The sequence below is a fragment of the Semicossyphus pulcher genome, unplaced genomic scaffold (genome assembly GCF_022749685.1).
Source record: "Semicossyphus pulcher isolate SPU_LCO1_2020_fin unplaced genomic scaffold, fSemPul1.0.p SCAF_5, whole genome shotgun sequence".
NCBI classification, from domain to species: Eukaryota; Metazoa; Chordata; class Actinopteri; order Labriformes; family Labridae; genus Semicossyphus; species Semicossyphus pulcher.
The window spans coordinates 7,340,436-7,353,811 of NW_027211726.1; the positions used below are offsets into that span (position 1 = coordinate 7,340,436).

The following is a 13,376-nucleotide window of genomic DNA, read 5'->3' on the forward strand; positions in this document are numbered from 1 at the left end:
ATTATTGATCTCAATGCAGCAATAACACAATAAATTCATTAAAAAACCCTTTCGACATATATGCCTAGTAATCCACAATATCTTATGTTACATCTTATATCTAATATCTTATGTTACTGGTGATATTTAAAAGATATTATTAAACAAAATCATACAAAGAATATCTGCTTTCAAATCTGCTTTTAAAAACACAACTCAACTGTTCCATGTGGACATACAACCTTTTGGAAAGAAACGCTCTGTGTGATTCACAGTAAATAACCTCTGCAATTTTCCTGTCACAGTTCCTCTATGTAGCACTTCCTTATAAGAAAAACCTCCTGTAGCTGCAGTTTGTCTTTGCATCCAGACGTAATATTGTCACTGCTTCACCTGGAAGGCCTGTGATTCTTTTATTATAGTAGATCTGTTTTTGTTGGTACTCTGGAGATAATATTCACACTCCTAAGCTAAAAACTCTTTAGCAATGATTTACATCTCATAATAATAGTGTCAGTTGAGTGCTCATGTAAATTGAATGTAAATGGCTTAATCAGACTAATTCTGACTTTGCCAAACTATATCTAAGCGGGATAGTCAACGCTTGCGGATAAAGTCGGATCACATAAGTTCATTGTGTTTTGATTTAGGAACAGTCCTCGTACAGGAAACATTATAGAGGCATTGTTACGTGATCATTTTACTTTTCCTCAAGTAGTTCTGTCTTCAAGTTTCCTTTGCTGTAGTCTTAATTTTCACACATATTCAGAGGTGCTCTGCACTGAGGAGGTGTGGTCCTCTGGCATTAAAACTTTAAAATCTGTCGTCATTCAGCTTTGGGAATATGACGTGACTTTGTGGAGAAGCGTGTAAGTGTTCTGGGAGGTTATTTTAAAGCTGTGAATACTACAGGATCCACTTGCCCCAGTTTCTCCAGCAGCAGGAACTCAAATAACCCCATGTGGCTCCGTCATTTGTTTTTTCATCGAGGTAGCCATGTGTGTCTCTGTGTCTGGGGTGGAGCTGGCCTGTGCGGTGTGTGTTTGTGGGATCTGCAGCCCTGCCTCCGTTGGTATCAAACTTTGCGGTGTGTGCTTGCCTCTGTGCCTTTAAGAGGAGGGTCTGATATGGGCCCGTGTGAGTGTGAGGGTATTTCTCAAGCACAGGAGGGGAGTGGTGGTGGTCTGGAATGAAGTCCACAGCTTTATACAGGGAATACAGTGACAGTGTGGGTGAGGAAGAAGGTGGGGACAGACAGACAGGTGGACAGAGAGCCAGGAGGGCTTTTATCAGCACTGAGGGGGACAGAGAGTCAAAAGTGAAAGAAGAAAGTTGAAAAGAAAGTTTGAAAAGAGAAGAAGGTGCCCTAACTCCAACTGAGTACCAGCCAGGCCATGTCCATGCCCATGTTTGACCCGGGTCAGCGTCTGGCAGAGGAGCAGGACTATGTGCAAGCCTATGAGAACGTCAGAGAGAAGTATAAAGGTAATAACTCTTAAACCCTTTAGAGGCTTCTTCTTACAAACTCAAAACAGCCTGTTTGAATGTTAGGTTTGTTGTGAGTGAGTGCATGCTTCGGTAACTATTGTGTATTGGCTGACCTATCAGCATTAATTGGTTCCATATTGATTTGATTTGCACAGATGTTCGTTGGTTCAATTGAGCTCTCTGTGGGATGTCGAAACAGGAAGTATAATATTTCTATGGTTGAAATTACAAATGTGTTCTGACATCTTTGCACAGAGCTGCTGGTGTGACCTTACAAGGCTCAGAATCAAACCTTTGTTATTGTTGTAGTTGGAGACTGGAGGGACTGATTAACAGTGGTGTCCCTTTAGATCCAAAACCATAGTTCCTCTGTATGTGACATGCAGGTGCCTGAGCTGTGGCCTTCAGTTTAAGCAAAACATTTATAATAGAGTTCTGAGATGCATAGTCTACATACTCTTCCTGGCTGCCTCCTTTGCACACAGGGAATCACTGGGTAGTCTGGGCACAGAGAGGTGAGACATTTGGCCCCGTGGTTGAATGGCACAGGTCCAACAGTGCAGCATGGTTGATAAGAGCTACCAGCCAACAAAGTGGCGACTCAGATGGACATTCACCTGATTATGTCTGCGTACACATGCTGCCATGACTTGATAGTGTTTTTCATTTCATGAAGCAGACACAGGAAGCCGCATCAACCCCAAGATGTACCTGCAGCTCATTTGCTTACACGATTCAGGAGAATTTGACTGATGCAAAACCTGTGAGGGAATCCTGACCTCCATGCAGAAGGAAGATGTCGGTTAAAACTTTTATGAACTGTTGTATCGCTTTTGGATGTGTACAAAACTCAAGAGTGTCAACCACTTGTGGCAGTATGGCGCAACGTTTTTATGAGTTGATCTAGCCTAGCATGTGTGGGTCACTAGCTACATGTGCAAGTAAAGGCAGGTGTGTTACAGGATCAGTTTTGGGCTAGGTCACAGCTTGACACTTGCCATCCATATACAGTAGGTTTGTTATGATTATAGTGCCTGTGTGTGTAACTGTATTACAGGTGCAGGTTTCTGAACGTTGCTTTCGCTGAAATCGATCGTCATTCACTTCAGGCTGTCTTCTTGCACTAGCTTGCACTAGTCAAGTCGTACCAGTCCGATACCTCCTGGCAATTCTGGCTTGTACATATAAGGCCGAATAACCGATCCTAGAGCAGCCGTGTTTTCTACAACTTTGGAGTGACAGTGCAGTGCAGTCTAACCTGTGACAAGGTTTTTGGCAAAACAGCTTGTTCGTTTCAGGAAGAAGGAGATGCTTCAAAAATAATTAAATATAAATATGTATAACATTTTTAAAATGAAACAAACTTTACCAACGTGATACAGAAACACACTAGAATAATAGAAAATTGATTGCATAGCTAAAGTATGTCCCCTTTAAATCAGGGCATTGTTCTTGAGAAGCTGCATGTGTGTTCGGCAAAACCTCTGGTTAAAAACAGAAACCATAAATGTGGGCACAGTTTCCAGCAATCTTACAACAGACTATCAGTAAGGACAATGGGCCTAGTCTTGGTCTCTATGTTGGGAACAGTATCGTTCCATCCAGTCACAACAATCTAGTAATTTTCTTCCCATGCGGTTGCCCACTGTGCATGTCACTGTGGCAGAGATCCTGCTGTGTGGCTCTGGCTGCAGTCTAGTGCTCCACGCCCCTGTTATAACCTCCAGCCTCTCTGCCAACATCTCACTTCCTGTTACTCTCTGTTTTTGTTGGTTTTTGACTTGGTGCTATTTGTTTTAGATAATTGGACATCCAGACGGAATGGAAAGTCTGGAGTGGAGTATAAAGAGAGTTAGTCGTGGTGGTGTGAGGCTGATCTGGTTTTTGAGCTTGAAGTGGGTTTATTGTTTTGAGGTTTGTCACGAGATGGCAGCTCGCTCTCCAGGGCCATCCCTCAAGACTTTGTGTATCTATGCATATCTCTGTGTGTGAACTGAATCACAGAATTATGGCCTACTTAAGGCTGTGTTTATGTCAAATTTGAAAAAGGAAATATAGTGGATTATAGTGGAAAATATTAGTGGACACATTTCCAAAGGGAGTTTCGTTGATTATTATAAAAAGCAGTGGAAGCATGTTTAGATCGCATCTATCGTATCTCATCTCATCTCATTGTATCCTGGTTTTTAATACCTCTGTGACTTAATGGATACTTTAAATTCTTTCTACCTTAGTTTGCAGACAGTGTGCAGACCGTGTTTACACAGGTTCAAAATTCATAACACTTGTGAAAGATATCAGATCCCGAAAGTATCCCTCATACACTTCCTGTGTTTACCACTGGGAGGTTATGTATGACCTGTTTTACCTAATTGGCTGTACATAGTGTATCCCATTTCACTTATGTATGTTTTAATCAAGTTGTTATTCTTGTACCAGCTGTCTGCTCAGCTCCATTTGCATAAGTTATTGCAACAGGTGAATTCCAGTGGGAACGATAAAGTGTGTTTGAGTGGAGCTCTGTGTTCTAACAACAACTGTACGGATCTGTTAGTGTAAAACATGCAGCTCTGCTTTAAATACTCACCGCAAATATCTCCCCGGAGTTTACTCTGTCAGTCTGCAGGTTATTCTGGTTGAAAGACTTCTGACATTTAGCTCAATGAGATGTTGCTTAGGAAGCTTGCAATTACTTATCTACTGAAAAGGAGTTTTTCCTTCCACAAATGTTTTTAGTCATGCAACATCAAAGTGTATTATTGTGCAATTAGTATCTTTGAAGTAAAGGCACATTTTACTAATGATGGCTAACTATTCTTGGAACATGAGTACCTAAGATGACACATGTTTGGCTGCAGTGTCCGTTCTCTCCATGGACGTGCTTGGAAAATCTGAAATACTGAGGCAGGAATACTGCAGGGTGGAGGGACCTCAGTAATGACTCCTTCAAATATAATATAACCACACTACAATAACTAACCGCTCCAATGACCTCGACGCAGACTCAGGTGACCATCAGAGGAGATTCTCAGATCTTGGCACTCTTTTTAGGGTTTTGCTGCTAAATATATAAGAATTGTGTATTTTCAAAGTAAAGGACTTTCTTTGATAACTTTTAAACTCAAAACTGAAGTTCTAAGATCACTTTTATAAACAAATATAAACACTGTACTATATAAACACTATAGGAATCACTCAATCCCAAAGAAAGCAAACTGAAATTGAAGTAAAGACATTCTTTTTTATATTTGGCCCTTTTAGCTTCCAGGTAAACCCGCAGCTTTTACAAGACAATGACAGTAGTCTTTGTTTTTCCTGATGTCATCTTCGTGTTTGCCCTGTGAGGTGAAGCTCTGTGATTAAATGCAGCCTTAAGGGTGGATATAAAATCTACTCAGAGATCCACTCCCCCTCCTTAAACACTATTAAATAAGCAAACACACACTGGGAAACCTGTGGCGACAAGAGACCTGTTTTTGCATTTGGACTCTGCTGTGTGTGTGTGTGTGTGTGTGTGTGTGTGTGTGTGTGTGTGTGTGTGTGTGTGTGTGTGTGTGTGTGTGTGTGTGTAAATACCAACCGGGTTCACTTCTAAAAGGCCTGAGACAAGTTTGTCTTGTGAATCACTGTTGAACCAGAGCGTCCACAGAGAACCCCCTCCACACTTCACTTCCAGTACTTGCCTCAGATCAGTTTCATGCAACTTGACCTCAATTCAAAAATAGTAATACTCCTCAAGTTATGCACGCATGTTGTGCGCTGACAAAATCACTCATATACACATCGGCTATGCATCAAACCAGATGACGAGTTAAGCCAACATGTTGTGAAAAAGGTAAATAAGCTGGAGTCACCATCACATCCAGTGCACCTGCTCCATTTGTGGAGGCGTACACATATTTAACACTTCGTATTAGGTCGTAGTGCAATGATAAAAATGTTCTTCTCACAGTACAAGCTGCTAAAAACACTTAACTTGGGCAATTAACCCTTTCATGCTGGAAAAAACTCAAAACATCCAAACTTAGACCGGAGGAAGATTTTAGATTTTTTGGTCCTGTTTGATGTTGTAACAAACTCAGACAGCAGGGAGAGTTTTTTTCAGTGTCCGACTTTGTGTGTGTTCTGTAAGGATTATACATATTGAAATGACAGTATCTGACATGTGTAATTTCCGGAGTAGTAAGTGCTTCCTTACTGGGGGTCATGTAATAAACTAAATGCTTGTATATTAAAAAGGAGACTGTTGGCTTTACTCTGCGTAATAACTGGAAACAAGGGAGAAAAGGTAGCACAGTCCTCTAAGCCAGTGGTTCTCAACTAGTGGGTCGGCACCCAAAAGTGGGTCGTGGATGAGTGCTTGAAAAAAAGTTGTGGCAAAAAGTCTATGCTGTGCTTTTATTTTGAAGGACATGGGTTTCCTATAATGTGCGTGCAGTAGTAGTGGAGTTTATTCACACTCCATGTATCCACTGATTCCGGCTAAATTTACATTCTTGAAACTTGATGAGCCCTACAGTAGTTGCATTTGTGTTGCAGTTTCTGTAGAGGCAACATCTTCCCCTTATAGACTACCAGACCAGGAGAACCACTCCTCTGAGCCTCCTTAATTGATAAGTTATCTGTCTTTTGTTTCTATCCATTCACCAACCCAAGTGTTAATACAAGAATCTACTGCTTTATGGAAATATAGGGTGTAATGTGATGGACTGTTTGTTTGCCAGAAGTGGTAACTCTCTTGTTGTGAGATTTCCTGGATACAAACTATAGTTCGTATTCTTCCTTTTTATTCAGAAAAAAAGTCAAAATATTCCTTCAATAACATTTCCAGTAAAGAATCTGTTATCATCTGCCATCACTTCCTATGCAACTGTAGACTGCAGTCATTTATATTTCACAGATTTTGTGTCCGGCTCTCTGAAAGAGAAATGACTCCTAATTTCCTGGTTCAGCTGTTGTGTTGACAAAGTGTTATTAGCATCCACATGCAGAAGAAGAGAAAAGCAATTTTCTGTCTGATTAACCCTCACTTTATGGCACTTTAATATCAACAGGGGAAATACTGTAAATCAGACTGTAGCTGTTGGAAGTATTTGAGGAAAAAATGTGGACGTGTGATTTTAGGCTGCAGTTTTCTTTCATGAATCAGTTTTTCAGTCCCTCTTCTCTGCTGGTGGAAGCAGGCTCTGTGTGTGGCTGTTTCAGAGGAAAGTTAGAGTCATTGAATATAGTTTAGTCTGCTTTCATGAACAGAAACATCAACACGGGGTTGTTTTAGAGGAAAAACTTAGTGTGTCTTTGGGTCTTCTGATCCCATAGAAAACTTAACTTCTAGAAGGAAACCCTTGTTTTAGGCACTTTCTAAACCTACAATTAAACAGGGAATTATTTTATTGACAACATGAAAATAAAGTTTATGTACTCTGCACCAGTGTACTCTGTTAGTGTGAAGCACTGGACAGCAGACAAATACACGTAGGTTAGGTCAATTATGTATCGTATTGTTCCCTCTCAGTGTGATGACCTCCATTGACAGAGGACATACTCATAAATTATCTCCACATATGTTCACACCAACCCTCAATCCCACAGTGCTGTGCCAACAGGACGGCTCAGTCTACTGTAGATTACCCATAAGTCTGTGCTGAAGCAGAATCTTCACACCTGTCTGTTAGTTCACATGAGATTGTAAGACGACCTGTTCAGACTGTTCACATGTGCAGCTGAAGCATACTGTGGGCCGAGTACATGTCTGTGCGTGTGTATGTGGGCATTACTGTATCAGGGCTCTGCAGGGCAAACATTGTATGTCCTCAAAGTATGCTTACCTTAAACCAAAGAACTATTTTTACATTTAGAATGTTTATCAATTAATAAGTTGATTGTCTTTTGATTAATACATTAATAATGGCAAAGCTAGTTGAGAATGGCAAGTTCTCAGAGTCACAAATGGCTTCTTATGACTGGCAATTTAGTCTGATGTGTCATCCAATGATCATTCAAATCATACTAATATAATTATTGTGTTCAAAAAGGCACAAGATGTTCTTACCCATAAATGTTGGGTAACTTGTTTAACTGACAGACAAACGATTCATACATGATCAAATATGACTTTTATTTTAATCTATTAATTTTAAATCAACTTTGAGTATCAACTCATCAGAATATTACTCACATGATTTTGTTTCTTTCCTAAAAGGGCCCATTGCTGGGAATCCTGGAACAGATAAACCCTTAATTTGATTATTCATTGGTTCTCAACCAGAGGAAGAAGCAAGTTCATAGCATGTTTGTTCATAACTGGTTCACATTTTGAGACCTTGGTGTAAAACATTTGTACAGCTGCAAGCTTTATAAAAAGGAATCTTTTTTTAACGCTCTTTCACATGAATAATTAGCAGGGGAGAATCCACTACGAGCTGTGAAACTATTCAAAAATAGAAGCCAACAATCCTGAAAATATTCTGACATGAACCCAGTGAATGCTTGATACAGATTGGTAAGAGGTGTAATAAGCATATTAACCTTCATACAAAAGCAAAAAATGTATCATAATGACTAAAGATGGGAAGCTTGTGAGATGATATAATGATCGTGCCGGCTGTAAGTTTTGATGCCACCGGTTCTCAAACAGCTCTGCCCTGCAGAGAGACCAGTTTCAGCTCAGTCTCCATTAGTCATGCCACTTTATCTGCCAGTATGAGATGAGTTCGCTTCACCCAGTCAGAATCCTCTTTTATGAAATGACATCAAGATGTAATTGGTTTCTTTACTGTGTCTCTGGTTTTCTTCCGTGGATCAAGTTCAAGTCTGCAGAGAAATGTAAATCCCGACCCTGAACCTCCGTGAAGAGAACTGGGCCTGGCAGAGTCTGAGAGAGAGGACGGAGTGGAGCTGCTGTAATTGAGACAGGATTTGCGTTAATGTGGAGGATTAGTATCTTCCCAAACCAAGGCTGTCAATGACAGCTGCCTTTAATTATGTTACCACACTGCAAAATATCCGAGATCTCTCTTAATCTCAAACTGAATCAGAAAGACTTTCAACCAAATCTTAGGATTCTTCTGCTCTCCTGAAACGTTGTTTAAAGCTCAAAAAATCCTGGTGGAAAAGGAACTTTTAAGCTCAAACTGTATTTAATAGGATGCCACTGTTTTTTTTTTTAAAGCAGACTTGGATCAAACCACCAGATTACTTGATAAAACACAACACAAAATCAGGTTTCAGAATGATTCCCTTCTCTATGCTTTCATTGTTGCTGTACCTGTTTTACACTCACTCCCATTACCAAAAGAATCAATACGTTTTTTAACAATTAACCAGAGATTATTTCATAGCATGATGTCATTGTTGACTTTCCCACACTGCTGGAGATACAGATGTCAAAAAGGTGCCCCTGGTAAAGTCCTGACCAGTGACAGTGACGCTGAGGGATGTCTTTCTAGTCTGTTGCAGGGAGATTTCAGTCTCCAGGATACAGTCAAATACAAACTGTCATCCTATCCCTCCAACATTTTGCTATGCAAAGTGGAGCTATAAAAGATGCAGAAATAGACTAGAAATCATTCCAAGTAGCTATTTGCAATCTGTAGAACTATGCTACACATGTCTATTTTGAGTGTAACAACCTCAATACGAGCCGTCCCTACGAATCATCCATCCGGCTTTGAAAGTTGGGGTTCATGTGAATAGACTCGCTTTTGGAGCCAGCCACGTGGACGTTTTAGGAACTGCATTTTTTGGCACAACCTCGATGGCTTAATTTTTCAACCCCAGAGGTAAGCACTTTTAGATTACATGTCGCAGTTTAAGTGTCATCATGTGTTGACTGTTCATCCCTAAGCCTAACCCGTGTACAGTATGAGGGTACACAGAGATCCTGGCCTCACGTTGGTCCTGGTTTATGGAACAATAGGGCTAACACCCTGGTTCTGGCATGCTACAGTAAGCCAGACTAATGCCAGGAATGTCAGTGGTGAGCTGGCTGGCATGTACTCTTTTATTTTTTTGTTTTCAGCAGGGTGCCTGGGTTTGACGAGCCCTGCTGCCTTTTCCACGTATCCACTCCCACCTCTGCCGGCCCTCTCGTGCGGTAATTCAAGAGTAACAACATCTACATTGATCTTGTCTTACGTTTTATCCAATTTTCAAAACCAAGAAGAATGAGGTCATAGGTGTGGATGAACATTGTTACAAAATTGAACTAAAATCTTTTTCCGTATAGAGATGATCTGAAAACATTATCTACTCTAAATTCAATTAAAGGATGAGAAGGTTCCCGATGAGCTGCTAAAATCTTAAAAAATGTCTACCTCCACATTAACTTCTTTCTAAGGTCACATTTTCAGTAATTCCATCAAAACAGAAGCTGTTTGTTGTTTCTGCTTTTAAAGTGTTCTTCTGGTGGGCACCAGTTCAGCCTGTTGATCTCTGTCAGTGCTGCACAAAAGGCAGAGACCGCCTCAATGTGCTTCTTTCACAGCTGTAAATCTCACTGATAGTGGGCCTCTGGATACATTTTTCATCATGACACATTCTGTGAATTCCTTTAGTGTTGGTGTCTTCCTGTTAAGTGCTCCCTTTCTTCGTCTCCTCAGAGAAGGCCCACACACACACACACACACACACACACACACAAACCATGTTACTCACACCTTATGCATCTTGTATGCCATGTACATCGTTGCTTTCAGTCTCCCAGTTGTAATTCTGATAAGACTATCTGGAATTTCAAAGCGATTATATCTCCAAGTTGAAGACAGGACGAGTGATGTGTCTACAAACTTGTGCCTTAGACACAAAATGCTTTATTTATAAGAGGAACTAGTGAGTTTGTGTCCTTTTAGGTGTCAATGAGCTGCTGAAAATACTTAAAGGTATAGTAAGTAGGATTTTCCTAGAAAAATAAAATATAGACTTTTACAGATATAATATAAATCATCACTTATGGGCCTCTATACATGTGTGTTGGTGGATGTGTGTGCAGACCCTTCCCTCTGCATCTATTCTGTTGTTTTGCTTTGCACGGGACGTTTTCAGGAGGGACGCTGTTGTGGTTCCCTGAGCCAATCACGGCGTACAGGTGAGTGTGGGAGTGGTTCAAATTAGCAACTGGGCCCTGTTCAGACTGGGGAACATGGCGAAAGAGCGAAGCAGAGTTGGCCTTCTTTCTGTTGGAGAGGTAGGTGCCTCAAACTGGGTAGGACAAGCTAACCGGCGCTTAGCATGCTAGTGCAAATTTGATGCTGTCGGTGTCGGTGGGGTGGGCGTGTTCCCGCATGAGAGAGTGAGAGTGAGCTTCTGGTGAAGAAGAGCCCAGGAGGAGGGGCCCAGTTTGAACGTGTTGTTGACAAAATGAAAGGAAAAATCCTACTTATCATAGCTTATAAATTAGATAATAAGCTATTAACAACAGGGCGATTAGTTGGGGTTAAATGACTTGGAATACTTGGAGTATTTCAACAAGTTGGAGTAATGATCGGTTTCCCTGTTCTTCCCGTTCTGTCAGCAAAGCTTGACACCGCAGCCATAGGCCTTATAATATTTGTATCCATGGAAAATGCCTGTTCATGATTGGTTGACTGGTGTTTCCTAAATTTGAATATCAGGACACCTTTGAGTGTCCTGTTCTTGTAAAAAGTAACAAAAGCTATAAATCCATGTGCAAAATATATGAAACTGTCGGTAACCATAGGAACAGTACTTCAAATTTACGTTAAGTCACAAATTTAAAAAACGGTCTCATGATTTGAACACAGCTTCTCTTATTTCTGTGTCTGTGGTCTGTGTAGGTTTTGTTTGTTATTTTGCACTGCAGACTGGATTTATATTGCTAGTGTTTTTAGGGGACCAGACCGTTATGTGCTGAGCATAATTGATCTCCACACCCCATCACCTCATCAGACAGACATGAGAGAACACAAGGGCGAGGGTAAGCGAGCATGAAAACAGAACAGATACATTTAAACTTCATTTGCTTTGTATTTATTTTTGCTCGCTAAATTAATAAATTACATCAAGACCTTCAGTCAGAAACACTTGCATAGATTTATTGTGATTGCCTAAAGAAATTCAGACTCTTTCCCTGAAGTGTCGTGACATATAAACTCAAACAAGGAAACATCTTTGTTGTGTATCAGGACACCTTGATGTGTATCTTATCTTACATTAACTGTTGAATTCGCTTCTATTTCATGTGTTTGAGAAGCAGGGTGTGGCAATAGTAAACAGGTTATTTTTAGCTGGTGACAGTAGGCCTGCTGCCTCGTTTGTGCGTCTGTCTGTATATGTGCGGGCAGACGGGCTGCAACAACTGCTCATGGCGTTTGATATCGCTTGAATAGATCTTAATGGACAACACAGTACCACCTCCTCCTGGCCACTTTTGACCCAGTACACACACGCCCCCCACCCCTCCTCGGCGAGGACACTGGTCCAGATCCAACTTCTCATGGCTGAGCTCCACATCCCAGAGAGGGGTGTAGAGGGTGTATCAGGTCTTCCACCTGTGTTTAAGAGGGACATGAGACTTTGGCTGTGTGTCAGACTGAGTTTTGACACGTAAGTACTGAACAGCTGCACAGACACAGTAACACAGACTCATCAGGGTGGGGAGTCAGGTGGTTTACTTTGCCACGCAATGACATTAAGCAGGGAAACCTAATTTTCCACTTATATACTTGCTTTTTTGTGCTATTTTGGGAACATTATATTTTGGAATCTTATTCATAATCAGAACTTTATTTAGCAGGTTGAGACAGTGATGCAAAAAGTAATTATCTGCAGATGTATCAGATATCTCACACTTCCTCTCTGATAATCGCAGTCAGTGTCTGTTGTCTGAACGTATCTTCCCCTTTTACAAATGTTACAGACTGAGGTAAACATGCATCATGTTAGTTCTGCTCCCCAGTGAAACACAAGTTTTCTCTAAAGTGGATAAAGTGTATGAAAAATGTGCTGCACCTTTTTCTGTCATATACGGTAGTGTACATTTAAAAAGAATGTTTTTTAGGACACATTTGTTAAAGAGGTAGATGTGTAGTAGAGCTCCTTTCCTGCCTTATTTATGTTATCTGTCTTATTAAACTGACCATCTTTCAATTTCGGACTGACAGAATAAGACATTTAAAGACATTGACTTTGAGAAACTCAAATGGACATGTGTCACTATTTTATGACATTTCACACCAAACAATTGATCAGTTTATGTAGAAAATAATCGTCCAATTACCTGATAATGAAAATAATCGTGAGTTACAGTCCTATAGACGTGTGATGGTATTTGTCATTATGGCACATGAGATCTTGATCAAGATGACGTTTCAGGTGTGGCCTGCCAGCTGGTGCGTAATGTTTACTGGCTGTCGTCACCTGAGGACTCATGTCTGTGGTGTGAAGTCGTTTGCTCTTCTCTCCTCTGCGGCTCTGAGGCTGCTACGTCTTTGCTGGTTGTAGTTTCTCTCTGCCTAAGGCACCGATCTAACAGCAAGGCTTTATGTTTTTTTAACACACCTCTGCAGTTTGTTATTTTAATGATAGAGACATTTTGACATTTCCAACACTTAACAATGGCCATTAAGTCGTGCTAGTTCCATGGCTCTGCATGCTGGTGGCCCACAGGCTGACAGCCACACCTTAATGGAGCAGATCCATCAGCACTTTTATCAGTTAGACCTGCTATGGAAAGTTTTTCCCAGACTGTTTCCCCCCAAATAAAGTCTACCACTAAAAGGCCAGAGCTCAAGATGGCTTAGCTTGGTGTTAAAGCCATTACTGGACTTAAGAAGGAGGAAGGATTTTAGAAAATTCTGCCTGAGAGCCTAAATTTGGGAAATTAAGTCTTCTGTGAGTCACAACAAAGTGAAATATTTGATTAAGCAGAGTGGACCTCTGTGATTTGGGAC

General features: G+C 40.8%; 1 protein-coding gene across 2 annotated transcripts in view; it reads left to right on the forward strand.

Moving 5' to 3' along the window:
- Positions 1–1,153: 1,153 nt before the first annotated feature.
- Positions 1,154–13,376, forward strand: part of pleca (plectin a) — an 85,436-nt gene continuing 73,213 nt past the window's right edge. For both annotated transcript variants that reach the window (XM_069681667.1, XM_069681670.1), the window contains exon 1: positions 1,154–1,464. In XM_069681667.1, the coding sequence (XP_069537768.1) occupies positions 1,374–1,464 (91 nt within the window). In that variant the 5' untranslated portion in view covers positions 1,154–1,373. The remainder of the gene's footprint in view (positions 1,465–13,376) is intronic.